Source organism: Dryobates pubescens, chromosome 4 (genome assembly GCF_014839835.1).
Source record: "Dryobates pubescens isolate bDryPub1 chromosome 4, bDryPub1.pri, whole genome shotgun sequence".
NCBI classification, from domain to species: Eukaryota; Metazoa; Chordata; class Aves; order Piciformes; family Picidae; genus Dryobates; species Dryobates pubescens.
The window spans coordinates 5,200,279-5,227,767 of record NC_071615.1 but is presented as its reverse complement, the minus strand read 5'-3'; the positions used below and the strand labels follow the sequence as shown (position 1 = coordinate 5,227,767).

Here is a 27,489-nt window from a genome sequence, read left to right as displayed (position 1 = left end):
TCCCACCACATGTACACACACACCACACACTGTGGGCACCAGGAGCCCCCTGGAGCACTTGGTACCTCACAGAGCACACCCCTGTGCTGCCCAGGGCATGCTGCCTGGGACAGAGAGTCCCACTGCCACCTCGTGGGTAAGGGACGCATCGCCTCTGCTTTGCCACCGGGCACAGCGGGCAGCAAACCCCCTCTGGGCAAAACCCCAGGCCCTGCTGGAGACAGGGCCCACAGAAACCCCAAAGTATCTGGCTTGGAAGGAGGAGGGAAGTCCACACATAGCATGGCTAGAAGCATCATGAATTAAGCTGATCTTTCTCTGCCTGTCTCCATCTCTGCTCCTCAGGCTGCCTTGGAAGAGAGGATGCTGCCTGGAAAGAGGATGCTGCCACACTGGGCAGGGGTCTGGCTGCAGTCATTGGACTGAAGGATGAGTAGGAAGACTCACTGCCAAGAGCCCAGGACCTGCTCATACTCTCCTGGTCTCACCACGGGGAACCACAGCACCCCTTGAGGGCGCTGGCTGCCCAGAGACAGAGCCTCAGGAACTGAAATACTGGAGCCATGCAGAAGAGTCATGGGTGAGGTAAACCCATTTAATTCCCTTCTGCTCCCAGATAGCACCAGGTTGTTTAAAGAAGACTTCTGTTCATTTTTCACCAGGATGGGCCACAGACCCTGCTTCACTGTGCAGTCAGAGAAAGAAGGAAGCTACAAATCTCCCCCACAGAGGGAATGAAGTGGTGGGCAATCCCTCCTTGCTTTGAGCAATTAGCCTACAGCAACTCCCAAAAGGAGGTCTGCAAACAGAGTGCTACTGCTGAGACTGCTGTGGGCCTAGGACATCCCACCCCATAGATACAGAGGTGGTTCTGTCCCTGCCTGCCCCTAGCTGTGGGGCCTGCAGCTCCAGTTTGCACTGGTGTATTAAGGGACAGACCCTTAATTGCTCTTGCCCTACAGCACCTCCCTCTCTGTGTCTCTGGTGCTGGCCCAAGAGCCACAGCACAGGCAGGGAGGGAGGAGGAAAGGCAGAATGGCCTTTTTGCAGAGCAGTGTGTCTGTGGTGCAGCCCTGGCTGACAGGGCTGGGGCACCATGGGGTGCCATGCAGTATCGTGCTCAGGACTGCAGTGACCTGAGCTATGGATGGGCAAAGAGAGCTCTGCCCTCTTGAGCTGCCAGAGAGGCTGAAGCCAGCTCTGAGCTAGATCCAAAATGAGAAAAAGAGTCTTCAAAGTCCATCTTCTAGGAAAATTATCCTTGGGCCCCATACCAGAGCCAGAGGGGATTCACACTGTCCCTCTGGTCCGCAGATCTGCAGGCTCCAGAAGCTGAGAAGCCTTGTCACAGTACTGCAGGAACCCTGGAAGGAACATACCTTTCATGGACCACTCTGGGCCACTGGGCAAAGCAACATCACTCCTGAGCTTTAAGTCTTATTTTTTTTCTTCCATATTTTGGACAAGGAGAACTTGTTTTCCTTCTTCTCTGGCTCCTGGTTCTCGAGAGATCCATCTGCAGGACAAGGAACAGATATAGAGCAGGTGAGACACAGAGCCTCAGTGCCACTCAGTGCTGCCCTGTAAGAGTAGAAAAGGCCCTTACCCAGCTTCTGGATCATGTCTGCCAACATCTGATCCTCCTCTTGCTCTCTGTAATGGAACAGCATGACACTCTAAAACTCTGCCATGTTTCATGGATACTGCAAACCATGCAGACTACTGTTACTGTTATCCCCCAGTCAGAAATGGCCAACCTCCATAGCACACCCTGAGAAGCATGCAGAAAGAAAAACCACCCAGCTTGAGAAGTCCTAGACATGAGCAAATTGGATCTGGCTCCCTTGAAAGCAAAGCACTGGGTGGGGATTTCCAGCCAGTGGCAGTCTAGCACTGCACCACAGAGGCCCTTCCCTGAGCTGGTCTATGAATCATCCCAGTTCACTGAGTTGTGAGACACCACCACACCCAAGGAGATAAATAAAGGTTCAGACACCAGTGGCTTGGTGCTGCAGAGATGCTCACTGAAACTGGGGACAAATGCACTACTGTCTCCTTGGGCCTGGGCAAGGTCAGAGCCAAAACTGTGTAGGCATTACTAGACTCCTGGTGCTGGAGTCAGTGCCCTCAGGTCAAGAAATGGAGGCTGCTCTCAGAAACAGGAGGCACAAATCCAGCTACTTGACATGGCAGCCTTCCTTTGAACCTGGGGAGGATCCATCTCTTGGCTAACAGATGTTCTTTCACTTGCTGCAGCAGACAAACACATTCCCAGCTTCATGTTCCCAGAATCCCCCTGCAGCTCCTCTTCTGCCTCCACTCTTCTCATCTCCAGCCTCTCCCTCCCTTCCCCCTGCCTTCTACATCTTTATAGCCCTTGTCCTCAGAGCAGCATTAGCTTGAAAGAGCACTGAACGAGGCTGTGGTCCTGCTCTCAGTTCCTAACAGCTGCCAGGGAAGCAATGACAGCAGCATTTAGGACAAGATGGTTGGTGACAGGTCACCACCCACCTCTCGTGGAGCAGAAGTCTGGATTACAGCCATTCATCCACCCCTACAGCTTGGGCAGTGGAGGAAGTGCAGTGGAAATCATCCCTGCTCTTGGCTCCTCTCCTGCCACCTGAGGGCCCTCACCTGATCCTGTCCTCATCCAGGCACTCCACGATGCTGTTGCGATCATTGACCGTGTTCAGGTATGAGTCCAGCAGCTGCTTCTCTCGCTCCTTCTCCCTGGCTGTCTTCAGTTCCTCTACATAAGACAAAGGAAAGCCATGTCACAGCTATAGGTGAGCAGCTCCCCATTGGGACTCCTGACTCCACCCTGCTCCAGCAAGTCCCTCTCATATGCCCTGGTTTTATTATCCTCACGCTCAGAGGCACACCTCACAGCCGTCCAGAGAGCACAGGTGGGTGGGGGTGTCACAGGGAGTCTACACCTGACAGCTCCACAGCACAGTGAGGAGATACCCCACAGTGAAACTGAATCCCTGGGCTGTATCATTCAGATCTGAAGGACATTTCAGGTCTGCAATGCAGAGAAGAGGCCAGCAGGACTCTCGGTGAGGCTGGTCCTTACCTGGCTTGCTCATGAGGCGTCGCAGCTCTGTCTCAATGTTCCACTGCTGCTCCTCCAGCTTCTGCTGTTTCATTCTGGAAGTGACCACAGAAGTGATGAGTTACTGCCCCTCCATGCCCCATGGCTGGACTCTTCCCCAGATCATGCTCAAGCCTCATCTCTGCAGTGTCCATCTCCTGGCTAGGGCTGGTGGGTTGGAGGAAATCTCCCTCTGTCGTGTTTGTAAAGTTACCCTCCCCACAAATCCACCACAGACCCTGGGTGCTCATCAGTGCTCAAAGGCCCATCAGCCAGTACTTCAGGAACTTCTCTCCTAGAGAGGTCCTCAAGCCTTCCCTCATCCCACCAACTGGCACATTACTTCTTTTGGCTGACACTGCCCCTCTCTTTCCTTGCTTGCTGCTCACAGGTGAGGTGTACAAGCAGACAGGTGACATTTCTGGTGGTACTTACTTGTACATCAGCTCTGATTCCTGTCTGAGTAGTAGCTGCTTCTCATGGATCAGTTTGAACCACTCCACCATGAGGGCATCCTCAGATTCATCTGTAAAGGAGACAAAAAGCAAGACTCCTTCAGAAGCTGCATCAGTTCAGTCTCCCTGGCTCAAATGCACAATGACTAAGATCAATTATATGAGCCACAGGCAACCTCAAGTGGAAACAGCTCATTGTTGGTACCCCTGGATGCAAGGGAAAGGTTGCAGATTCAAGGAAGATGCTCACAGTTACTCTGCCACAGAACACCCAGCTCATCTTCCTGGCTGGCTCAGCACTGCCATTCCAAAAGAACCCACTAAGCCCTGCAAAACTGGAGCCAGCCTTGACAGCCAGTCTGGCTTAGGATCCAAAAGGCAGATCAATAGCAGCCTTCCCCCTGCCCCATACGCCCCGGTTCTCAGCCAAATAAACACAAGGCCTTGCCCAAACTATTGGTTAGGGAGCAGCCAGCGTGGGTTCAAAATTCCCAGGGCTTTATCTTGATATACCAGGTACCTCTGGCAGCCTGGTGTCTCACATGTAGAGTGAGCTCCTTGAAATGGAGTCAAGAACACCCAGGGGTAGGATGTGAGCCTCACACCTCCCCACTGTAACAGAACTCAGCCTCCTTTACCTCCCTCACAGCCACGCAGCTTCTTCTCCAGATCCACTCCTTTCAATTCCAGCTCATCCAGCTTCTTCTCAATATCACACACCTTCTCCTGGATCTTCTCCTCAGGGAGGTAATCTGGGTGCAGCTGGGAAAAGAAATGTAAGACCACATAAAGCTCAGTGCCCTCAGACCGCCTGCTGAGGTCACAGCCCCAAAAGAGGTGGGAAATGACACAAGGAGCCCAGCTGCAGAGCTGTGTCCTGGAAGGGCCAAGTCAGCAGAAATGCAGAGCTGGCTGCTCACAGCAGAGAGGTGGCCACTGCAATGTCACAGCACTGTGGCATACCCACTGTGAGTGACAACATGTAGGCACACTTCTCAATCCACAGCCATTCTCCCTCCCTTGCTAGGGGATGCAGAATTCTACCAGAGTTTTGTTTGGCTCTGCCTTATCCCAGCTTCCCTTGTGCCCTGCATGAGAAATAACCATCATTCTCTCCACCTTGTCTCTGCCACAGAACTTCTCACCCTGGGAATTCAAATAAAGCCTCCCAATAAAACAAACTGGGACATATGTAGGTAAGCATTCCAGCAGGAGAGCCAACAACCCCAGCCCCTTCCACTCACTCCTGGTTTTCAGCCATACCTTCGTTGGGGACACTGCCTCAGGCCTCTGGATGCTTTTTGGAACAGAGGGTGTAACTAGAAGAGAGCAAAAAACAAACAAAAGAACACCACAAGAAAGATTCAAAAAAGGTTGTGGTAGGACAGTGCCTACACCAGCAGAGAGCACAACAGGTCCTCACCACCCAACACACAGCACTGACTGCCTAAAGTGAGAGCTGTGTCCCCAGGAAACAACACAGCCTGATTTACTCCTTGGGGCTGGACACTCAAGATACCCTCCAGCCAGAGGGTGCTGCTTTCATCCCCAGGGCACAGGTAGTCACCAAACTCAGGTGGGACTTGGGGCCTTGCACTTGAGAATATTGACTTCCACGTTCAGTCATTGCCTTGTTGGAAATCAAAGAGATTTATCGTGGCAAACCCCACTCTTCACTAAGCTTGCACAGGACAGGACACAAATGTTGGGTTGCTGTTGCAGGAAACACCAAGATATACTTAAAAATGCCCCTCTAGTGCTCTTGTACAAAGAAGTATCAGTAAATACTGATGAAACAAAGATGGTCTAGGGGACCTTAGCACAGGTGTGGGAAACTAAGGTTTAGTTTCTTCCACAAAACACTTTCTAGGTGAGAAGTCCCTTGGGCCCCACTACAAAACATTATTTAGGCCCTGGACACCTATTAAAATCAATCCTTAAGCAATGTGGTATTTGTTCCACTGTGCCTCAGCTTCCTCTGCCCAACTGTGCTGCAAGGATAACTACAGAAGAGTGTGAGGTATTCGGATACCCGAGGGGCTGCGCTGGATAATTACCAGAGAGAGAGAACAGAGGTGTACGTGGATGATGTGATAAGGAAGGAAGACTCCAGTATCAAAAGAGCATGGCTGCAAGAAAGGCAGCAGCACTGAAGGCTCAGCACACACAAGGAGAAAGACAGGAGAGAGAGACTTGGGGAACCTCATGAGAGTCTCTGTCAATTGCTGCTGACTAGAGGAAGAGTTCAAGGACAGCTCTCCGGCTCCCCAGCCCTTGCTCTGTTGTGTTTGCTTGGTAGAGTGCAAAAGGATAAGATGCTGGATGTGGCAGTCAGCTGTGTTGTCCCTGCACTGCTGGCCTCTGTCAGGGTAACTCTTCCATCTGGATGCTGCTCATTTGCTGCCCTGTACACCTCCTGCAACTCACACTTCTCTTACAGATTCCTCTGAGAGAGACCTGGCCTGCCACAAGCAGTCTGCTGCTGCTGCCAGAACAACACCTCCATCTCCCAGCTCAGCCCTGCATCTCCAGGCTCTGAGTGACCTCAGCAGCACCTCCAACCAAGGCAGGAAGCTGCATCACTTGGTCATGAGAAGACTGAGGTCACTGAAAGGGAACAGCTAGTAAAATGACACTCTCCTGACCAGCTCAGGATCTGATGTCTCTGATATATATCTTCAACTTGTGTCTTAACAGACACAGAATAGGTTGGATGCTTGCCAGCAAAGAGGAAGTAGGACAGTTGGCAAGAAAACCCTGGAGCCTCTTTTCTCAACAGGAAGCACTAGCTACACCAAAGGACACAAATAAAATGTTCACCATCCACAGCACCGTGTGACACACACAGGGCTAAGGGCAGGACAGGCAGCTCATCGCCTCTGAGTCCCGAGGTGAAGACCTACACAGAGGAGCTGTCCTTAAACCACAGGCTGCCAAGTGACAGCAGCAAGAGGACAGCCTTTCAGGTGGCAGAATTGTAGACACATGAAACATGGGGTGAGACTGCTAAGAACATTTCCCATAGTGGAAACTCCCCAACAGCAATCATTAAATTTAGAACGACAGATGTGACCTCAGCCTCCCTTACCCTGGGGCAGATGCACTGCTGAACCTTCTGGCTGAGGAAGAAGGAGAAGGAAAGTTTTGGGGAAATGATGGCAGTGGAGACATGCTAAACTTTTGAGGCAGACAACACAATTGGAGCTTGAATGCTTTGGAGCTATCAGAGGTGTAGGCCAAGCACAGTGCTGGAACCCGCTAACAAACACTAAAGCATGAGGCCACCAAGCCTTTGGGACCCACGCAGTTTGCTCTGAGACAAACCACAGAGTCAGGGCTGAGCCCTGCTGTGAGGACTCTCTAGTCCAAACAGGTAAGACAGAGCAAGATGGGGTATGGAAAGCGAGCTGAGCAAATGGGACAGCAGCAAGCATCAGGTGAGTCCCAGGAATCTCATTGGCATTGTGGTGGGATAGGTAGGAGCAAGGACAACTGGACAAAGGAATAATGGTACACAGCTAAGCTGTGGTTGAACATACAGAAGTAAGAAACTAGATTAAGAGTAGGGACAAGCTGGTCAGAACTGGTTAGGACATCTCTGAAAGTCCAAGGAGCAACAGCCTTGGCTGCTGCTACCATGGGTCCTGCCAGCTGGAGTCTCTGGCTGATAGTTCTCTGCATTCCTTTAATTTCCCAAAGCCACTCAACTGCAGAGGAAGAGAGACATCAACTAGATCTCAGTTCCCTGAATTAGGAGGTGGTCCCCTTCATAGCTTTGAGTATGAAGAATGACAGGGCAGTGACCTTGACAAATCCCTGATTTAATTTCTTCCCTTCCCACTGAATTCTCTGGCTTCACCAGTTCCTGCTTAGGTCAAGCTGGCTAATAAAAATTAATGAGACAGATTTTTCCATCATGACAACAGTCACAGGCTTAGCCACAGAAAACTAGGGGACATCTCCCAGGCTGTAGCCTGACAGTGCAGAGAAGGAAGTGCTCTCATGAAGGCAGAGGAGACCTTACATGTAATAGTGCTCTTCTTCAGCTGGTTGCCCTCTTTCTCTTTCTTGGCAGAGCCTCCAGGGTCTTCACAACTTTGCTCTGAATTCTGACAGCTCTTGATAAGATCTGAGCTGGGGATCAATCTCTTCTTCATGAATCCACCAGATGAAGCTGCATTAAGAAGTACAGACAGTTTTGGGGTAAGAAATTTCAACTCATGTCATAAAAATCCCTTTACTGCCCAGCATCTCTGGCACTCACCGCTAGCCACCTTCATTTCTAGACCTAGTTCTCCTCTCTTGATGATAGCAAGGGGCAGAAGCCCAAAGACAAGAGAGAGAAGCCATCAAATACAAGGTCAGACTATGAGAGAAGTCAGAGTACAAGAGAAGGGTGGAGAAGGACAAACAGCTGGCAATTATCACCAAGATGTCTCACCATTACACATCTATGCAAGAGAAAGTGAGATCTCACTAGCTGTCTTGCAGAGGGGCACCCTGTGAAGACTGAGTCCATCTCCCTGGGGACAGCACCACAGGGCCAAAGCAGGTGCAGAGAGCAAAACTTCATGAAAGCAAGTCACAATCACCACCACCAAGTTCCTTCCATCTGCCTTGCAGCACTAATCCCTGGCCCCTGCCTGGCTAGCAAAATGAAGGCAAAGCTTATACCCTTCATACCAGAGTCCTGCTTTGCTGATGGGACAGCTAATGGACTTGGCTTTGTCTCCTTGTGTGCTGGGCTCCCTGTTCCCACTTGGGAGTTATCAGTAGGTTTCTTAGAGCCACCTTGGTCTCTGTGAAGAAGAAAGACAAAGGTAGGAAACCACCCCTCTTGCAGAATGGTCCACAGGAAGGGATGTGAACATCCTGGGCTGGGTCTCCATCTGGGGTGATCATGCTTTTGTAATTGGAGGCTGGTGATGTGCAATATGCTTTCCCTCCCCAGAAATGAAAGTCTTCACCTTTCTTATCCACTTGCTGAAAAGAGAAGCATTAAAACACAGGAGTTCTTCCCTCCTGTGTGCACACAGACCCGCAGCAACAAACACAGGTGCAAGCATGGACATCTCCATTCTTTTGTCAGGAGAGCCTCTGGCTCCAAGACACTCACTTGTTGGCTACAGGCTTCAACCGAGATCTCCAGTCTGCTGGGCTCTCAGACTTGTCTTCACCAACATTCATGCTTCCTAAAGAAAAGAGCCTAGTATCAGGCTTGAAAACAGGAATGAGCCAGATCTGAGTCTCAGGAGGATCTTAGGAGATAAGCCATGCTCTGGGGTAGATACTGTGATGTTATTGCAGCAAACCAGCATCAGTTCAACAAGTTTTACATGGACAGATTCACCTCCAATAGGGAGTAAATAACCTTGGTGGCAGCTTGCCCCTTCCAGCTACAGAAACACAGCCTCAATGTAAATGGACAGGCACATCCAGCAGCAGTGTAACACAAAACAGTTCAGCCCTCAGACCAAAGGATGGGGCAAGAAAGGGGAGAGAGAAAAACCCCACAAGTTCACAGCAAACTGCAGATACATAATGCTAATGGCCCCCAAACCCCAAGCCATCTGGAAGTGCTTGAGACACTGAGTACCCCCAGAATACCAACCCTTGAGCCACTGCTCAGCCACCATGGGGGAAGCTCAGTTCAAAACAAACTAAGAGGCTGGATGAGCCCCAGTTGCAGTGGTGAAATCATCCTGAAATTCTGGTGAAGTGTCCCACTTGGGAAGGGCTACCTAAGCCTCTCAAATCCACCATGATCCCAATGTTTGATGACAGCTAGTGCAACTTCAAATACCTGGAGATCCTCAGAGAAGAAAAACTCCCCATGCTTAAGGCAGCAATTGCACAGGGACAAATGGAGGTATGTTGAGCCCCAGAAAACCCTTACACTGTGGTACAAAGTACAGGAGCCACTGACACATTTGCTGTACTGGGCCAAGAGGAAGGCATAAAGCTGGCATGCTGTGCCCAGGCAAAGCTGGGTGTGATCAGCCATCCTCACCTTTGAGGCCTTTTGACTCTGGCTTGTGCACAGAGTCAGCAGGTTTGTTGACAGCCTGGCTCTTGGGTGGAGGGTCTGCAGTCTTCTCCTGTGTAAGTGCTGTGTACCCTGTTTTGCTGGACTGTGCTTTTGCAGCTGGACTCTCCTGTGGAGAACTGGTGGGGGCAAACTTGCCACTGCAAAAGAGAACAACCTAGTGAGTCTTTGAGAGGATGGACCTTTTACTGGCTTCTGTTCCAAGGATCTGTCTGAGTGCTTCTGTGTGTCTTTCTAGCTCAGTAACAAAAGCAGTCAGGAAAAAGGGAAGAAAGAGGCAGGGACTTCTCCAAGTTATCCCAAAGATCATCTTGGGATTCAAATGGGTAAGAGAAATAGTCCTTACCTGCTGGATGCTGAGGAGCCAGTGGAACTGAGTCCTCCTGGCCTGTTTGGAGAAGTGTTTGATCCAGCCAGAGCCTGTATAATATGGTTTCGTGCCTGAGCCTTGTCAGCATTCACTGGACTGGCCTCAGCAGTGGTTCTGGTAGAGGCAGTGTTACCAGGGCAGTGAGAAGCAGGGACTTGGGTTTTGGCCTCAGAGGTTTTGTTGCTGGAGGGCTCAAATGACCGAAAAAAGTTTTCTCGGGCTTGCTGTGTTTTTGTTGTGGAGCTTGTCCATGGAGGCCCTGCTGGGGCACCTTTAGGGGGCTCTGGTTTACTTCCCAATGTGGTACCTTTGCAGTCATTTGGTTTATTTACACCTGAAGAGGACCATGGAGTATTTACACTTTTGAAGCCTGAGCTTCCAGAAGATGAAGCAGATGGCATGGTTGAATTGGCAAAGCCTTCCTGGCTGGGTTTCTTCAACACCTGCTCTGTTTTCTTGGGCTCTGCTGCTTTCTGGAACACCTTGGAAGCAGCAGGGGCTGGGGTACTCTCAGGTTTGCTCCCAGTGCTGCGGAGACCAGAGCCCTGGACACTATCTGGTTGCTGGTGGCTAGTACAGATGAATGTACCAGGCTCAGGCCCAGCCTTGTAGCCTCCAGGAAGAAGCACATTCCAACACTGCCTGCACCTGTGGATACAAAAGTTTCAGGAAACATCCTCCAGGGCACTGGGAGGCATTGACACACAGCTGAGAGTACAGGCACAATTCCACTATCAGAACAGGGAGGGTGGTAGCACACTAGCAGTCAGCAAATTCCATATGCATATTCCTCAGGCACCCAATCAGGAGCTGCTGATGGCACAGCCTGAAGTAGACAAGGTCTGGATGAAAAGAGACCTGTGCAAAGGGGTCAAAAGCAGGTTCAGGTTGCCTCTACTCTGACCAAAAAAAAAAGAAGTCCCACACCACTCTCCCTCCAGTGCCAAAAGAACCAGGCTGTCCCTCTGTGACCCACAGACCTGCAGCCCCACTTTGTAAAGCTGTACCTGAAGCAGTTCCGGTGATAGAGCTTCCCATCAACCAAGTAGCGCTGCACCAGGTGCACATGGCTCCCACAGATCCCACAGCTGCTGCTAGGGATATTGCCACTCTCTGCCAGGACTCCTTTCTGTGGAGAGAAGCAGTGGGTGAGCAGGCAGCACCACAGCTGCATACAGCTATGAATCTCCCAGGTAGGCAAGCATTTGTCATGCACTGAGAGAGAAGGACACAGTCTCAAGCTGTGCCAGGGGAGGTTTAGGCTGGATGTTAGGAAGAAGTTCTTCACAGAAAGAGAGATTGGCCATTGGAATGTGCTGCCCAGGGAGGTGGTGGAGTCACCATCACTGGAGGTGTTTAGGAAGAGACTTGATGGGGTGCTTGGTGCCATGGTTTAGTTGATTAGATAGTGTTGGGTGAAAGGTTGGACTTGATGATCTTAAAGGTCTCTTCCAACCTGGACAATTCAATTCAATTCTTCTATCCTATCCTATCCTATCCTATCCTATCCTATCCTATCCTATCCTATCCTATCCTATCCTATGTGATAGCCAGAGAACCCCTGCTCCCACTACCCCTCATTCATACAAGATGAAACAGGCCTTGGGAGGACAGAGTATGGAGCATTTGTCTTCATCCCTACTCTGCTTTGAAACTCTTTCCAAGAACTTAATCAAACTTTTCCAGCAAAAATTCTGCTAAAAATCTCCAGCCCCAAGACCTAGGGACAGCATAGCCATGCCCTAAGACACCCATTCAACATTGGATGAGTCCCAGCTAACTCATGGCTTTCCAATGACTCCCCCAGGAACCTATGCAGTGACCAGATCTCTGGGTTAAATCCCCCACAGTGAGCAGAAACTTCAGAGACTAAGTCCTCACCTCCAGGAGCTTTGAGCTAGCCTCATACTTCAAGCTCACTGAACACACTTCTTACCGTGGTGACCGGGGAGGTTTCTTTTGGCTTAGCTCTGGCTGGTGGGTGGGCAGGAGGCAGTTTTGGTGGCACTGGCTTAGGAGGCTCTGAGACAGCCTTCTTCCCAAGGGGCTGCTCCTGAGGATCAGAGGAAGGACGTTTGATTCCGGCCATGCCTCCAACTGGAAGAAAGGAAGAAAGGAGGATTATTTGTTTTCAGTCTGGAGAAGAGAAGGCTCCAAGAAGACCTAATTGTGGCCTTCCAGTATCTGAAGGGGGCTTACAAGAAAACTGGGGAGGGACTTTTGAGGGTGTCAGGGAGTGAGAGGACTCGGGGGAATGGAACAAAATTAGAAATGGATAGATTCACATTGGATATTAGGAAGAAGTTCTTCACCATGAGGGTGGTGAGACACTGAAACAGGTTGCCCAGGGAGGTGGTGGAAGCCTCATCCCTGGAGGTTTTTGCAGCCAGGCTGGATGTGGCTGTGAGCAACCTGATCTAGTGTGAGGTGTCCCTGCCCATGGCAGAGGGGGTTGGAACTAGATGATCCTTGAGGTCCCTTCCAACCCTAACAATTCTGTGATTCTATGATTTCAAAGGAACATAAGGACCAGCCATGGGCTTAGGAGTAATTTACAACACAAGAAGATCTGGAGGTGCCTGATGGATAAATATGCAAAGCACACAACTTGACACATGCTTGATTCACAAGCAGTTCTGTAGTGGAGTGAGGGGCAAGAGATGAGAAGTAAATTTTACCAACATTCAGCTGAAACTTGCTGATTCTTTTCATTATTTTTGTTGTTGCTGTTCTCAGGGAATTCCACAGAGGGGAATGGAACAGTGACAAACCACCAAACACCATCTATCAACGGTGTGAGCAAGGCTGTGGGTTTGTACCTGGCCCATAGGTTGGCTGGAACTGATCACCAGTGAAACAAGCACTGCTGTTAAGTATCACAGCTAAGAAACTGAAAAGACAGGGGGAGTGGCTGTGCTCCAGGCTGCCTGCACACTCTGAACTGTCACTGCTGAGGGTGTCCTCCCCACATCCCAGCTGGGACTCTCATGGAACAAACAGGCTTGTTGGATGCAGAAATGACCGCTAAAAATGGGTCATTCTACAATGACAAAGACTTAGAAGCACCATGGTGGTGTTGATGTGGAATTCAAGACTTGACAAGAAGCCTGCAGATGTCCAGTCCCCTCTGCCTTGCAGATGAAAGAGAAACCCTCTGAACCCACAAGAAGCAGAGAAGAGAGAATCTCCAAAACACTTCAGTCAAGCAAAGAATAATGCCCAGTGCCTGGGAACTGCAGAGAGGCTTCCCTGGGAAGTTCTTGCAGACAAGACCCCTCCTCTGTCTCACAGGGATGTTATTTTTGCACCACTTGCTATTCTGAATGAGATGTCTCTGTGCTCCTTGTGGGATAACTGAGCCACAGCTTCACTGTAAGGTGGCCAATTAAATGACCACCCGTCTGAGAAGAGATTATACCCAGAGTAAATATATAGTGAGTCTGGGCAGGGAGCAGAGAGAAAGCCCAGCTCCCAGCAACCTCCTCTCCAGAAAGCTGGCTATCCAAATAAACACCTTACCACAGTGACCAGGCACAGTAAACAGTCTAGACTTCAGCTGCCCCCTCACTTCCCACATGTGCCCAGCAAAATTCCCAAAGCCCAGCAGAAGGGTGAGGGGCTTCAGCTCTACTCTTCTCTGAACACCTGACCTCATAAAATACTGGCTGCTCACCCTCTCTGGCCTTCCATGTCCTGCTTATTTCATGGTCCTGCTAGAGCCCATTTGAAGGGCACGACCGTGGCGTGAGGAGTCTGCCTGGTGTCAGAGGGCACATTCCTGGCTGGGCTCCTTCTGAAACACACACATTCACCCCAGCTACAGGAATGTAACCAGAGTGTTTTGTGGGACACTAGAGACTATAAAAATGTGCTGTGCTTGGTGACGTGGTAGGCAAGATGCTGGGGGGAGGGGGTAAAGATCCCAAACTGACCCAGATTCCCACCACTTGACACAGACACAATGGAATCTGTTTGGCTTCAATCAGAATGGTTTCAAGACAAGAAACAGAAGGGAAAAAAAAATTTAAAATAATTAAAGAATGAAAAAAGAAATAAAAACAAAGAAATAGCATTAAGAAATTAAAAATAAATTTACAAATAATTTAAAAAATAAGAAATAAAAATTAAGAAAAATAAGAAATTAAAACAGAAAGAAGAAAAAAGAAAGAAGAAAAAAGAAAGAAGAAAAAAGAAAGAAGAAAAAAGAAAGTAAAAAAGAAAGAAGAAAAAAGAAAATTAAAAAAGAAGAAAAAATAAAATAAAAAAGAGAGAAGAAAAAAGAAGGAAAAAAAAGAGAAGAAAAAAGAGAGAAGAAAAAAAGAAAAAAAAAAGAAGAAAAAAGAGAGAAGAAAAAAAAAGAAAGAAGAAAAAAGAAAAAAGAAGAAAAGGGGGAAATTGAAAGAAGAAAAAAGAAAGAAAAAAGAAGAAAAAAGAGAGAAGAAAAAAGGGAAAAAAGAAAAGAAAAAATAAAGAAGAAAAAAAGAAAAAAGAGAAGACAAAAGGAAAAATGAAAGAAGAAAAAAGAAGAAAAAAGAGAGAAGGAAAAAGGAAAAAAGAAAGACGAAAAAAGAAAGAAGAAAAAGAGAAGAAAGAAGAAAAAAAGGAAAAAGAAAGAAGAAAAAAGAAAGAAGAAAAAAGAAAGAAGAAAAAAGAAAGAAGAAAAAAGAAAGAAGAAAAAAGAAAGAATAAAAAAGAAATAAGAAAAAAGAAATAATAAAAAAGAAAGAAGAAAAAAGAAATAAGAAAAAAGAAAGAAGAAAAAATAAAGAAGAAAAAAGAAAGAAGAAAAGAGAAATAAGAAAAGAGAAAGAAGAAAAAAGAAAGAAGAAAAAAGGAAAAAAGAAAGAAGAAAAGAGAAAGAAGAAAAAAGAAAGAAGAAAAAAGAAAGAAGAAAAGAGAAAGAAGAAAAGAGAAAGAAGAAAAAAGAAAGAAGAAAAAAGAAAGGAAAAAAGAAGAAAAAAGAAAGAAGAAAAAAGAAAGGAAAAAAGAGAAGAAAAAAGAAAGAAGAAGGGAAAAAAAAGAGAAGGAAAAAAGAGGAAAAAAAGAAGAAAAAAGAAACAAAGAAGTAAAAAAGTGAGAAGTAAAAAAGTGAGAAATAAAAACCAAAGAAATAAAAACCAGAAATAAATAAATAAATAAAGAGAATAATAATAAAAAAAATGAGAGGGCAACAAGAGGTTGTGGACGGAGAGCAAAAGTCTGCTTCACTATGTAATGAGGTGGAGAAGGGAGAAGAGTTTAGACATTGAAGGCGGCTCCCAGAATGAGCTGCTCCCTCTTTCCAAGATGTAGGACATTCTCAATGCATATCTGTCTGCCCCATCTAGATTCACCTTAACCAGTTAAGTCACTCGTGTCCCACTTTCTCAAGTTCCCTCTGGGGGAACCTGTGAAATTGGTTTATAGTATTATTTCATCTTCTATGAGCTTAAAGCCAAATATAAACCAAGCCTACAATAAAGCTCCTGTGAGCCCAGATCACCTTTCCAGCATGTGAAATGTAATGTCTTGGCAGCTTTGTGGCCTTTTTAATGTTTGTGGCCCTTTTTATGTTTTTTATGTACCACAATTAAGCCAGTTAGGGGGGGTGGATCATTTTCTTCTGCTTCCTTACATCAGTACTGCTGTGCTGTACCAGATCCACCACGGATGCTGTTCCAATGGCACAGCCCCCACGGACAAGCCCAGCCTTGTTAGACTCTGTTCTCACCAGCCCTCTCTTATGGCAAGGACTGGAGGTGCTTAAGAAAGGAAAGCTGAGGTGGGAGCCACAAAGGGGAACTTTTCATTGCTCCTGTCTGGTTGAACTGTAAGAAATTTTATACTGTATAGTAAATGTTAAAGTGGTAGTTTGAAAGACAAGGCACAGCCCTGTGCCCTTCCAAAAGCAATGGTGCTACTGTAGGCATCGCAGTCTAAAGGATTCATATCCTCCACTGAAATAGTTCTGGCCTCTATGCAGTCTATTTTGCTTTTCCAAGCTTGTCAGAAGACAAAGGAAAGCACAAAATTAAGCTCAGATCCTTCCCACCCCTCCAGGGAATGTGGTACTTACTAGGAGACCGTCCGTGGAAGTAGTTATAATACTGGGAAACATAGGTGAGGATGCTCAGCCTGTCTGGTACCCTCAGAGCAACCATATCTTCTGCCTCCAGCAAGGCTGGGATCCCCAGCTCTTCCTCTGCCACTCGAAATGCCTAGAGAAGGAAGAAAACCAAGAAAAGGGTCTTGTCCAGCCCAGGCAGCAGAGCTGCTCCTCATCACACATAAGAAACTCCACTGTAAACAGCCCCATTTGAGTAATAACTCTACTGGGGAACAGCTGCACCAGTTTAACTCCTATATCCTACAGCCCTTACAGGAACCAGCAGAGTCATGGCTTCCAGCCACTGCCTTGAGAAATTCAGGAAGGCAGCCAAAAATCTGGCCTGGCAAGCTGGCCTGAGCTCACTGCTCAGGAACTCACCTGGGCTTCCCCTGCTCTTCCTCGAGCCTGCCTCTATCTGGGCAGGCACAGCTGCAGAGAGGCAGGCCTGGCAGAAGGGGCTGTGCCAGTCCAGGCTGGCAGGCTGGCTTGCAGGCTTCCAGCCCAAGCTGGAGCACTCCCCAGCTAACGGTGCTCGGGTAGGTGTTTGCAGGCAGCTTTTGATCTCCGAGTGCTGTGCAAATGTTAATGCCTCCTGCCTGCTCTTCCCCATCTGAAGAAGGGAAGAGCTGGGCTGCAGGAGGGAGCTCTCTCTCTCCAAGACCAGACTGGAATAATGCAGAATTCCTGACACCTAGCTGTCTTCCAGCTTAACCATTTCCATGCTGCCTAACATGTATGTTGGGGCAAACATTCCTCTCTGCTTTGAATCTGCATGATCCAACTCAGGTCAAAGAGCCTTTATTAGAGGACAAAAAGAAATTGTAATACACATAAGGCAACTTTGCCTCTGCTCAACTCAGTAGAGGGCTTTTACTAAGGGCCTTCTGCAGCCCTCTTATTTCCTGGCTTATAGGAAAAAACCCTTTCCCTTCCTCTTTGGAGCATCCCCTTTGAAATGTCAACACAGTAAAGGAAAACAGAGCCACAAGGAAGGCTACTGCCTAAACCCATAGTGAAAGGGTTAAAGAAAGACTTGAACTTATTAAAACCCTCCACATCTGACCTCTGTCCCAGACAAACAACAGTATTGGTGTGCAAGCCAGCAATTCCTGCTTAGAAGAAACAAACAGCCATTATTTTTGAGCAAGATAATTACCATTTTTTTCCACTGGGTATCCCAGTAAAAATGTAACTGTGCTGACACTAAGCCTGCTTTCAGCCACCCTCCTCCAGTGCCTCATCGCTGCCAACCCAGCCTGGCACTCGCCTGTCTCATAACCTGGTACTTAACATAGTCTTTGGAGTGCTCCCCATTGCTCTGGCTGCACAACTGGCCTGACCAGTGGAGTTTTCTTGCTGGACATTCCCAGTGTGCAGTCTAGCAGCAACACAGGCCATGCCCCCTCCTGCCACAGGGTGCCAAGAGTAATAATATGCAACAGGTGCACAAGTGGGAGAGGCTGCCTGGACCACAAAGGGGAGGATGCTCTATGCACACAACTGGTTTGGCCAGAACCAGGTGAGCAATGCAGAAAGCAGCATTAGAATGTAGTGTTCCCTCTGCCTACAGCATACTCATGTTCCAGTGAGCTGGTTTTTACCTGGAGATCCAACAAGATCACCACCTAACACGGCCCAGTTGGCCTTCTCCTCTACCTGCATGCCCAGGTTGGCCTTTAAAGAAGCACCAGGTTATTTCTGCATAATGCCTCTCATCAGTGCAGCTCCAAGTGCTTTCACTAAGGAGGTTAAGTGCCACTGCTCCCAATTTGTGTAGAGGAAACAAAGTGATATGCTCAAGGCCATCTGAATCAGCCAGGCACAGCTTTGCTCTGCCACAGGCTGCTGCTGTATTTGCTACACCGTGCCACTATCCATAAGCACTGACAGAACTGCAGCCAAGGCCTCCAGAAACCTTTCTCCTCTTTATGTGTTTTTAAAACCTTTAGCAAAAATCTGCTACCAACTGAAATTTGTCTAGGATTTAGGGTTGGTTGTTTTGGCACTTGAGAAGTGACACATTCTTCCTCAGCAGAAGACCTTATATGGCAAATTGCAGCCCAAACAGGATTTTATTTCTTAGTGGAATAACACAGCCCCCAAAAAGAAGTTATTGGACAGTGAAGGCATCAAGGAAGAGCTGAACAACAACTGAGGAATAGCACTGGGAGAAATCAGACCCACACACACATATCCCAAGGACAGTCAGAGCAAGGATGGAGAGCAATCTGAGAGGGATGCTCAACCCAGGAGCACACAGGGAGACAGAGGGGTCAACCCCACTCACAGCAGCACTAAGGCAGCAGGATACCATCAGAGAAAGGACAACACGGAGCAGTTATCCTACAACAGGTGGAACAAGGAAGAGAGCACAATAAAGGACATAGAAGAAATTAAGAGAAGGAGCAGGGCAAAGGGGAAAACACAGGCAGCCACAAAGGAGCTACTCTTTTGATCAGAAGCACAAGGAAGCTTTTCATCCACACAAGCAGTTGGGGCAGCTCGCACAGCTCATTTCCCAGAAACAAACAACGCTGCCAGCAGAATAGACAACACCAGCCCTGCTTGGGAAGGAGCAATGCTCAGGCCTTCACAGCATGCTGGCCAGGATGACCCTCCACAGCAAAAAGGCCCTGATGCCTGTCAGATACCAAACCTCAAAGGCAAAAATACTCGGTCTGAATCTCACCTAAAGGAGAGAAACACGCAGGGCTGAACTCCAAGGAGAGTGAGCTACTGCTCACATACTGCAGCACACATCCTGGGAAGAGGATACTCCATCACATCACTGGGAACACAGCTGGGGCTGAAGGGGTGCAGAAGCTAAGCACATGGAGGGGTGGGTTTAGCACCCCAGAGACAGGCACCACCTCAGATGGCTCACTGCATCAAAGGATGTCATGCCTCCAGCCCAGACAGAGTAAACTGTCGTGGTTCGTTCACATCCCGAGCTCCTGCCAAACAGCCATGAAGCTGTGGAGCAATGCCAAAGGAAGAGAAGCATTTTAATCTGCTGCCTCTTTGTGAGGGACAGGGGGAGGAAAAAATCCTCCTAGGAACACTAAGCCCATGCCTGAGTCCAGTGCAGGAGCAGGTAAGACTGCCCACTTTCTTCATGGAGAGAAGAGAAACTCAAATCCCATCCCAGAGTGGAGTGTCCCTCAGGATGAAGTTGTAGGATGTCTCCACCTTCCAGCAGCCTTCATTGCCTACACTCACACCAGCTACCTCCCAGCTCCTGCTCCATCCATCAGGAGCATCATGTCCATGTTTTCACAGAATCATTAAGGCTGGAAAACACCTCTAAGATCATCAAGTCCAACCAACCTCTAGCATCTCTGTCCAAGTTCCAGCTGCCACAGGGCACACTGGACACAATCATCACCGTGCAGCCAGTGAAAAGTGTGAACAGCCTGAGGGTGGTTTCAAGCACACACCAAGCCTGGACATTGATTCAAATCAGAAGGCTGGAGTCAAGCAGAACACAGCACACTCAGCACACTGCATCTGCAGGCTTTCTGTTGACAAGCCACATAAGCAAGGTGCCAGGGCACAGACTGGACCAAAAGGAAAGCATTAAAAGTCACTTACCAACTTATTGTTCTCATACACATTTTCTTTACTGAGGGAGTCGAAGTTGCTGAAATACAGAAAGAAGAGAAGAGTCTCAGTGGGTGATGGCAAGCAGGTTGCTTACACCTTGTGCTGGTTGTGGCCTGGACACAGTTAATTCTCTTCCCAGTTGCTGGTATGGGGCTGTGCTTTGGCTTTGTACTGATAACACTGTTGATAACACAGAGATGTTTTAGCTGCTGCTGAGCAATGCTTACAGAGTCAAGGCCTTTTCTGCTCCTCATCCCATCCCACCAGCAAGCAGGCTGGGGGGGCACAAGAAACTGGAAAAGGACACAGCTGGGACAGGTGACTCCAGCTGACCAGAGGGACATCCCACAGCCTGGGACATCATGCTCCATATATAAAGCTGGGGGAAGGATAAGAAAGGAGGGGATGTTCAGAGTGATGGCATTTGTGCCCCCAAGTAAGCACTGTGTGTGAGGGATCCCTGCCCTCCTGGGGATGGCTGAACACCTGCCTGCTGATGGGAAGTGGTGTGTGAACTCCTTCTTTTGCTTTGCCTGTGTATGCAGCTTTTGCTTTACTGATTGAACTGCCTTTATCTCAACACATGAGTCTTCTCTTTCCAATTCTCTTCCCCATCCCACTGGGGTGAGAGTGAGCAAGCAGCTGTCTGGTGCTCAGTTGCTGGCTGGGGTTAGACCACTATACACTTCCAGCTTCTCAACCCTCTCTGAACCTCACTGGTTTGGGGGACAGAGCACATCCTCCCTCTCTGCCTTCTCAGAGATGCTCTGGAGGGAGCAGTGTGACAGATCCTGCTCAAGTCAGTCACAGCCCTGCCATACCTCCCAGGACAGAGACGTGCAGGCGACCCAGCAGGCACAGCCATCTGCCCACAGGCAGCACAACACATTTTTGGCACATCTACACTTCCAGGGCTGACTCCTGCAGCCTCCTGCAGACAGGGTGTGCTGATGCCAAAATATCCCATGCAGATTCAGAGGTTTTGCTGAGACAGCCAGGAGCAACCTCTAACTCCTGAGGTGGTTTCCTGCTTCCCTCCCTTCCCCAATTCCACCTGCCCCCCCCCAAAAAAAACCCAAAAGCCTTGATCTTCTCCCACCACAAAAAGATACAGTGATGCTTTCTAGCCAGATTTTCAACACTGCCTCCCTGGAAGTACTTTCCAAACATTCACATCCATGCTCATCTCCCATCTTGCAAACTGTCTCTGTACAGAGGCACCTGAGCTCCACAGAGGTGTGGATCCCTCAGACACTGCATGTATCACATGTTTCTCCAATGCACCTGCATCTTCTGATCTCAGAATCTGCTGGGATTCCACCAGCACACCTTCTGCTTTCAGATCCTCTTTTCTCCTCTGGCAGAGCTCCACAAAACCAGCACCAGGAATCTGCCTGGGAAATACCTCCGCCCACAACACAATACCACAGCTGATAACACCAGAGGTGCCTGTAGAAGTATTATTCTCATTTCCCTAGGGCTGCCACTTTTGATTTGTAATCCCCATCAATAACTGAAAAGGAAGAGACAACTATCATTTGCAGTTACAAGCCAAAGTCAACAACCCTTCTTCCTTTCTGCTGTCCCTGCACATCACTTTCCTCTTCCCCTCTCCCCAGATTTGCTCTCCCACTCCCTGCTCCAGCTCTGATGCCATCTCTCTCTGCACTGTGCTGGGAGCTCAAAACCCAGGGCAGCTGACAGGATAGCTAGAAGGCAGGGGGTAGAGGGGGAGTGTGTGGTGCTGGCAGTAGAGCCACAGCACGGCATGCTTTCTCAGCCAGAGCAGAGCGTGCCCCTCGCTTAGGAAACAGCCACTGTCAGCTTTGTTTGGAACTGCCTGTCACTGGCTAAACTGGGAATACAAAACTGAATGTTGGCTGGCAGCCCTGCTCTCCAACGCTGCTTCCTTCTGCCCAGGCAAGCAGGCAGGGTCAATTCCTTCTTGATAACCCTGTTTCACTTTACAATCCCGGTACCTGCTGGCAGAGCTAAGTGAAAGGCTGATAGCAGAGAGGAAATTCTCACTGATAAACAGGAGAGTCTCCAGCACCAACTTAGCATTTTGGTAGGCAGCACCTTTACAGGCAATGCAGACCTAGCCTTGTTAGCCAGTCCCTCACCTCTGAGAGGAGCCAGGAGAGCTGTGTGAAAGCCAAGGTGAGGCTGCCTCACAGCAACCTATTCATGAGGCAAACACATGATCTGTATCGCAGCAGGGGAACTTTTTCCATGACTTCTAACAGCAAGGAGCAAGCCAGGTCCTTTATCTGCTTAGCACAGAAAGTGAAGCATTACATTAAAAGTGAGAGAGAGGCCATCAAATAGGTTTGTCCACCATGCCACAGCCTCGGCCTTCTCCCTGCTTCCCACATCTGGTATTGCTGTGTGAGATAAGGAGGGAATGAATGACTGATAAGACCCAAAGGTCAAACTCCCCCAAGAAGCACATAAAGGCAAGGCACATCCCACCTCTAAATCATGTATTCTTTCCTGTGCAAAATCAAAGGGACGTGCAGAGGTTTTTCTTCAAGCAGTGCTCCTGCCCAGAGATTTCCCTTCCCTGAGACAATGGATCCAAAAGAGCAACAAAAATAATCACAAGCTAAAGTATTTTCAGTGAAACAATAGAGACAACCATCCTGTTTTGGGTCAGGCAAGAAAACCAGCTTTTTTAAAGAATCAGCTGAAGGATGTGATTGCAGCTCTCTGCCTCACTCCCAAATAAAGCCTCTGCAACAGGGACATCCTGAATGCAGGAAACCATGTGCAAGAGCAAAAGCAAGCTCCATTTCCTTGGTCATGCTGACTCATAAGACAAAACATACTGGAGTTACTGGAGTTGTTGTTGGTCAGTGCCTTTTAGAATAGGACAGGATAGGGTAGAGTAGAGTAGAGTAGAGTAGAGTAGGGTAGAGTAGAGTAGAGTAGAGTAGAGTAGAGTAGAGTAGAGTAGAGTAGAGTAGAGTAGAATAGAATAGGATTAACCAGGTTGGAAAAGACCTTTGAGATCATCGAGTCCAACCTATCATCCAACACTATCTAATCAACTAAACCATGGCACCAAGCGCCCCATCCATCTCTTCCTAAACACCTCCAGTGATGGTGACTCCACCACCCCCTGGGCAGCTCATTCCAATGGCCAATCACTCCTTCTGTGAAGAACTTCTTCCTAACATCCAGCCTAAACCTCCCCTGGTGCAGCTTGAGACTGTGTCCTCTTGTTCTGGTGCTGGTTGCCTGGGAGAAGAGACCAACCACCTCCTGGCTACAACCTCCCTTCAGGTAGTTGTAGAGAGCAAGAAGGTCTCCCCTGAGCCTCCTCTTCTCCAGGCTAAACAACCCCAGCTCCCTCAGCCTCTCCTCACAGGGCTTGTGCTCCAAACCCCTCCCCAGCCTTGTTGCCCTTTTTCTCCCACGCTGAACACTGCTAGTGTGTGTGCAGCTTCACACTGCATGGTCATGTAACAAAGACCTAAAAATATGGATGTCTGAAGGTAAATGCCTGAAATCACCTTTATACCCTTAGGGAGAGTACAACCAGCCAGGCTATTTGGTCATTTCAAGAGTCTTCTGCCCCCTCAGCATCACTCCTTACCTAGCTAGCCAGGTGAACTGTTTACACATAAGATTTTTTTTTGCCAACTGATCTTGCTGTTGCATCTCCTCTCTTGGAATACCAAAGCTCTCTGGACCAATGTAATCCTTAGAAAGCAAAGCTAATACAAATGGAGAAGCAGGAGTTCTCCACTGAGAAAACACAAGCAACTGAATTAATTGGAAGAAGTGAAAAACATAAATCTGACCCAAGAGGGCCTCCAGTGTTGGAAACAAATCAGAGTGGAGTTGATTAGCACGGGAAGAGAAGTAAAGTTTTCAGCTTCCCCCCAAAAAATCCTGCTCTTAGCAAAAAGTGGATGAGTCTTTCTCATGCCCACAAATCTCCATGACCACCCACTGCTCCAGCTGCACGGAGCCAGCAGCAGCAGAGCATGCCACAGTCCTTTGCAAGCACACATGCTTCCAAAGGAAGAATCTCTGCTGCTGCTGCAAGCACTGACTTGGTTGGAAACTTGACCTTGGAGAAGACTGAGCAAAAAAAATGCCAGAGCCATGATGGTACCAAAAAGGCTTCTGTTTCACAGCACTATTGTACATTTTTTTTCTATACAGAGTAAGAGATGTGCAGTCAAAAGGATCCCTGAGAAAAAAGTGAAGCACCTTTTTATTAGCTCACAGTTCTTAACAGAGGGTTTAAATCCAGAGCGCTCTGTTGGGAACAGGACCGTTCTGCTGTGCTCTTTCTGGAGGTGCAAATGGCTTGGGGAGAAGGGACAGAGCTGAGAATCCCAAGAGAAAGATGTTCCCCATGTGCTTATCCTCCTCCCAACAATGCTTTCTCCATACTACTCTGGTCTTGCCAGCAAGCTGCAGGGTGCTGATGAGGTTGACTAATAGCAGCTGCCTGACCCCAGAACTGTTCTCCCCTCACCTATGCCTGTCACACAAACCACAACCCCATGGAGGCCAAGGTGGCAGCAGCTCTACTTCACCCCAGCCTTTTGCTTAGGAGATGGAGACTGTAGGCAACTAATCCTCAGCATGGTGAGGGCCCTCTCTGTCCAGACTGGGACTGTTGGCCTCATCCTGCCCCACTGAGCTCAGAGTGTCCCAGGAAATGCTGCTAAAGGAATGAGCACCCACTGCTGCTCAGCTGCCAAGGGGAATTCCATAACCAGTCAATTCCCAGAACGCTGAGCTGAACACCAGCTTACAGTCTGGGAAAGAGCAAGATCCTGGACAAAGAGCAGCAGCCTAATCAAAACCTTTCCTCCACATCTGGCATTAATATCTGAGCGAGTGTGCACAGCTCCCTTGCTTCTCCCAACTCATCTGGCCAAGCCAAGGCCACTAAAACCATGGTCAGAGCTTACATGGCCATTGCCATCACACGTGGCAGCTGTCAACCTCAGCCTCCCACCACACTGCCTTGAGGATTCACATCCCTCAGATGAAAGAGCCTCAGAGCTCCATCATCACCCCGGAAAATGGGCTAGGACCTGCTTGATGCAGTGTGTGTGCCTGCCTGAGGCTGGCTACGAAGCAGTCTGCAGCTAGGACAAAAGAGGAGTGAATTTCCATGGTGATTCAGTGTGTGTCTCCACACTCCCAGAGCATCCTTGGGTGAGTGGGAGTGAGTGGGAAATGCATTTCTAATTTTGAACAGCCTGCCCTGCTCACTGATAGCATGCATCAGCCAAGTTTGAGAGGTTTCCATATTTTCCATATGTTTTCCAGCGAGAAAACAGGAAGGAGGGAGGGACCCCCCACCAGCCTCCCCTCTGAACCATAGATCCCACAAAAGGCAGCTGTGCCTATAGCCATGTTTTGTAACTGCCTGAAGTTTTCCTGGGAATTTCTCAGGCTCCTGCAAGGAGGAATCCCCTTGCACTCCTCGGTCCAAGAATGCCATTTGTGTAAAGCAAGACAGAAAACGCTGTTGCAAAACTCCAGCGCCGCGGCTGAAGCCCATCTCCTAAACAATTTACAAAGCAGAGCTGCTGCAGACACGCTGAGTCCTCCAAGCTGAGTCCTCCAAGCACCAATTAGCCTCTTCTAGTTTTATTTTCAAATACGATGCTGTTAAGCTTCAACGAGGATCGTTGCTGGAAGCAAGGGGAGGAGCTCAGGATAAACCACTTCAAGCCCCTGGGAAGCCGCATGGGCACCCTGCCGTGCTTCTCCGCTGGTGGCTCTTACACCAGCAGCACCTAGAGAAGCTTCTGCAGATGCATGGAGCATTTTCACAAGGATTCAGCCCCGGGATCTGACACGTGACAGCCGGCAGCCCTGGCTGCAGCCACCTGAAGGTATCACTTCCTTCCAGCAGGACTTTGCTCAGCCAAGGATACACCTGGTGCTTTCCTGCATTACACTACTGACACCCATCAGGGAGGTCACTGATAAAGGCTTCTCTCACTTTGACCTTCGGGTAGTCTTTGCTGAGCTGGTCCCAGCCAGAAAGAGATCCTGTAAGGTCCTGAATAAAGTCAGGCAGAACTTCCATCCTAAAAGAAAATGAATGGGAGCAGACAGAGCTGCCACAAGGAACATTTTCCCTCTTCATCACAGGAGAATTTAAGTATGGCTATCCACAACCCTTGATGTGTAGTTCAAGGATTATAAACAAGCCACTAAACTGGTCAACGAGATTGTTCCAGCTCTCAAGTCAGAGAGGTCCTCTGTACACCCACGATCCAGAATTGCCCAGGAAGCTGTCACCACCATAAACCTTTCTGCCCTGGTATTATGTGTTTTTAGGGCTGTGAATCAAAGGAAGGAAAGGAAATATCTGGAGTCACATGGACATGACAGCATGTCAGGAAGCCATGCACAGCAACACCATGGTGACTGCCCAAGCACTGGGCATTACAGAGAAAGTGTGTCTGAAGCTCCCACATTAACCTCTCGCTGCCGAAGCCTACTTCTGTTTCTTCCAAGACAACAGAGGAGACAGAGCAAGAGGAGATCTCCTTGGCCTTCCACCAGAAGTGAGACACCTGTAAGAGAGATCTCCACAAAGCCAAGTGGCAGGCTATCCTAGGAGTACGAGGGGAAAAGCAGAATCGCAAGGAACAGGAGGAAAACTGCAATACAGGAAAACCCCCTCTGGCCCTCTACCAGCTGGATACATGTGACTAGGAGAGACCCAACACCTAAATCTATACTGCTGGGCAATCTTGGCACTGCTTCTCTTGCCTTGACCTCCCTCTCATTCTCCTAACCTCCAAGTCCAAAGAGCCCAGAAGTAAAACCAAAACCAGCTAGCAACAGGATCGATGTCTCCCTGACAATTCACCTTCCCAGATGTTAACATTTGGGCAAAGGCAGGTCAAAACCCACAGGGCACCAGCAGTGGCACCAGCAAGGGGTGGAAAGCACTTTGCCTCCCACAGACTGAGTTCCAGATGGGAAAAACAAGTGATGTGCAGGACTCCAGCAGCTGCTGGGCCCTGCCCTTCTATTGTAACTTGGGTTAATAGCCCTCGCCTCCACACTCCTGAGCACTGGGGCTGCGTCTGGACGAGCGAGGAATGCCCAGCCTGGGCAAACACCAACAGAGAAGAAGGAAACACTTCCCCAAGAATCAGTGTCTGAACTTGTCTTGCAACGGAAAGGATGCATTTAAAACCTTTGTAATTCAGCTACAGAGGGAGGAAAGGGGGGAAAGGAAAAATATAGGGGGGAAAGGCACATAGGCAGCGAGAGCAGAGCTCTTCACTTAAGACATTCTCACCCCGGGTGCCAGCAGAGCTTCTGGTGCCAGCTGCTGGCACCTAGAGCATCTCCCAGGGGAGCTGGGATTTCTGCTAGGGCTGTGGGGAAGGTCAGTGCCCATGGTGGACAGGGAGCTGGGGGTTCTCAGCTGGATGGTGGTCTGACCGCAGCCCAGCGGGGGCCTTGGCCGCGAGTGGAGGAGGCCAAAGCGACAGCCCACGCATCAGCCTCGACGCCCGGCGAGGGTACTCACATGAGGTCGGGCCGGTGCCGGTGGAGGATGGCGCAGAAGGCGAGGCCGTCGCGGAAGGAGGTGGTCATGTTGGTGATACTGACATCGCGGTAGCCCTCGCACTGCTGCTTGCACCACAGCTGCAGGTTCTGGATAGCCGCCATGGCCTCCACGGGAGGGCTGGGGGAGGCCCCTCGCCCCGGGGCGGCTCGGCGGGGCAGGAGGGACCCCTGGCTGCGCCGAGCCCCGCCGGAGGCTGCCGGCGTGTGGCAGCCGACCGCGGCGGGAGGAGGCGGGGAAAGGGGCGGGCGAGGGGCGGGCGG

The 27,489-nt window shown here is 49.1% G+C and overlaps 1 protein-coding gene across 2 annotated transcripts; it reads right to left on the bottom strand.

Moving 5' to 3' along the window:
• On the bottom strand, positions 1-27,357 carry MICALL2 (MICAL like 2). Of its 2 annotated transcripts, none has more exons than XM_054180361.1 (17): positions 27,188-27,357; positions 19,645-19,693; positions 16,021-16,162; positions 11,902-12,062; positions 10,973-11,094; positions 9,942-10,613; positions 9,560-9,735; positions 8,666-8,741; positions 8,224-8,348; positions 7,574-7,723; positions 4,813-4,868; positions 4,188-4,311; positions 3,530-3,620; positions 3,077-3,150; positions 2,635-2,749; positions 1,607-1,653; positions 1-1,516 (listed from the first exon to the last, which is right to left on the bottom strand). In XM_054180361.1, the coding sequence occupies exons 1-17, from the start codon at positions 27,328-27,330 to the stop codon at positions 1,431-1,433; spliced, it is 2,409 nt and encodes an 802-aa protein (XP_054036336.1). In that variant the 5' UTR covers positions 27,331-27,357; the 3' UTR covers positions 1-1,430. The 2 variants fall into 2 exon arrangements, with proteins under 2 accessions (XP_054036336.1, XP_009907003.2); XM_009908701.2 differs by having other exon boundaries at positions 8,233-8,348.
• Positions 27,358-27,489: the final 132 nt, after the last annotated feature.

Excerpts from the sequence above, each read along its gene's own strand:
- MICALL2 (XM_054180361.1), bottom strand. The coding sequence starts at position 27,330 with ATGGCGGCTATCCAGAACCTGCAGCTGTGGTGCAAGCAGCAGTGCGAG. Across the intron at positions 7,724-8,223 it reads GCAGGACTCTGGTATGAAGG|CTTCATCTGGTGGATTCATG; the intron begins GTATAAGCTTTG and ends TTCTTAATGCAG. Across the intron at positions 3,621-4,187 it reads GCTGCGTGGCTGTGAGGGAG|ATGAATCTGAGGATGCCCTC; the intron begins GTAAAGGAGGCT and ends TCTCCTTTACAG.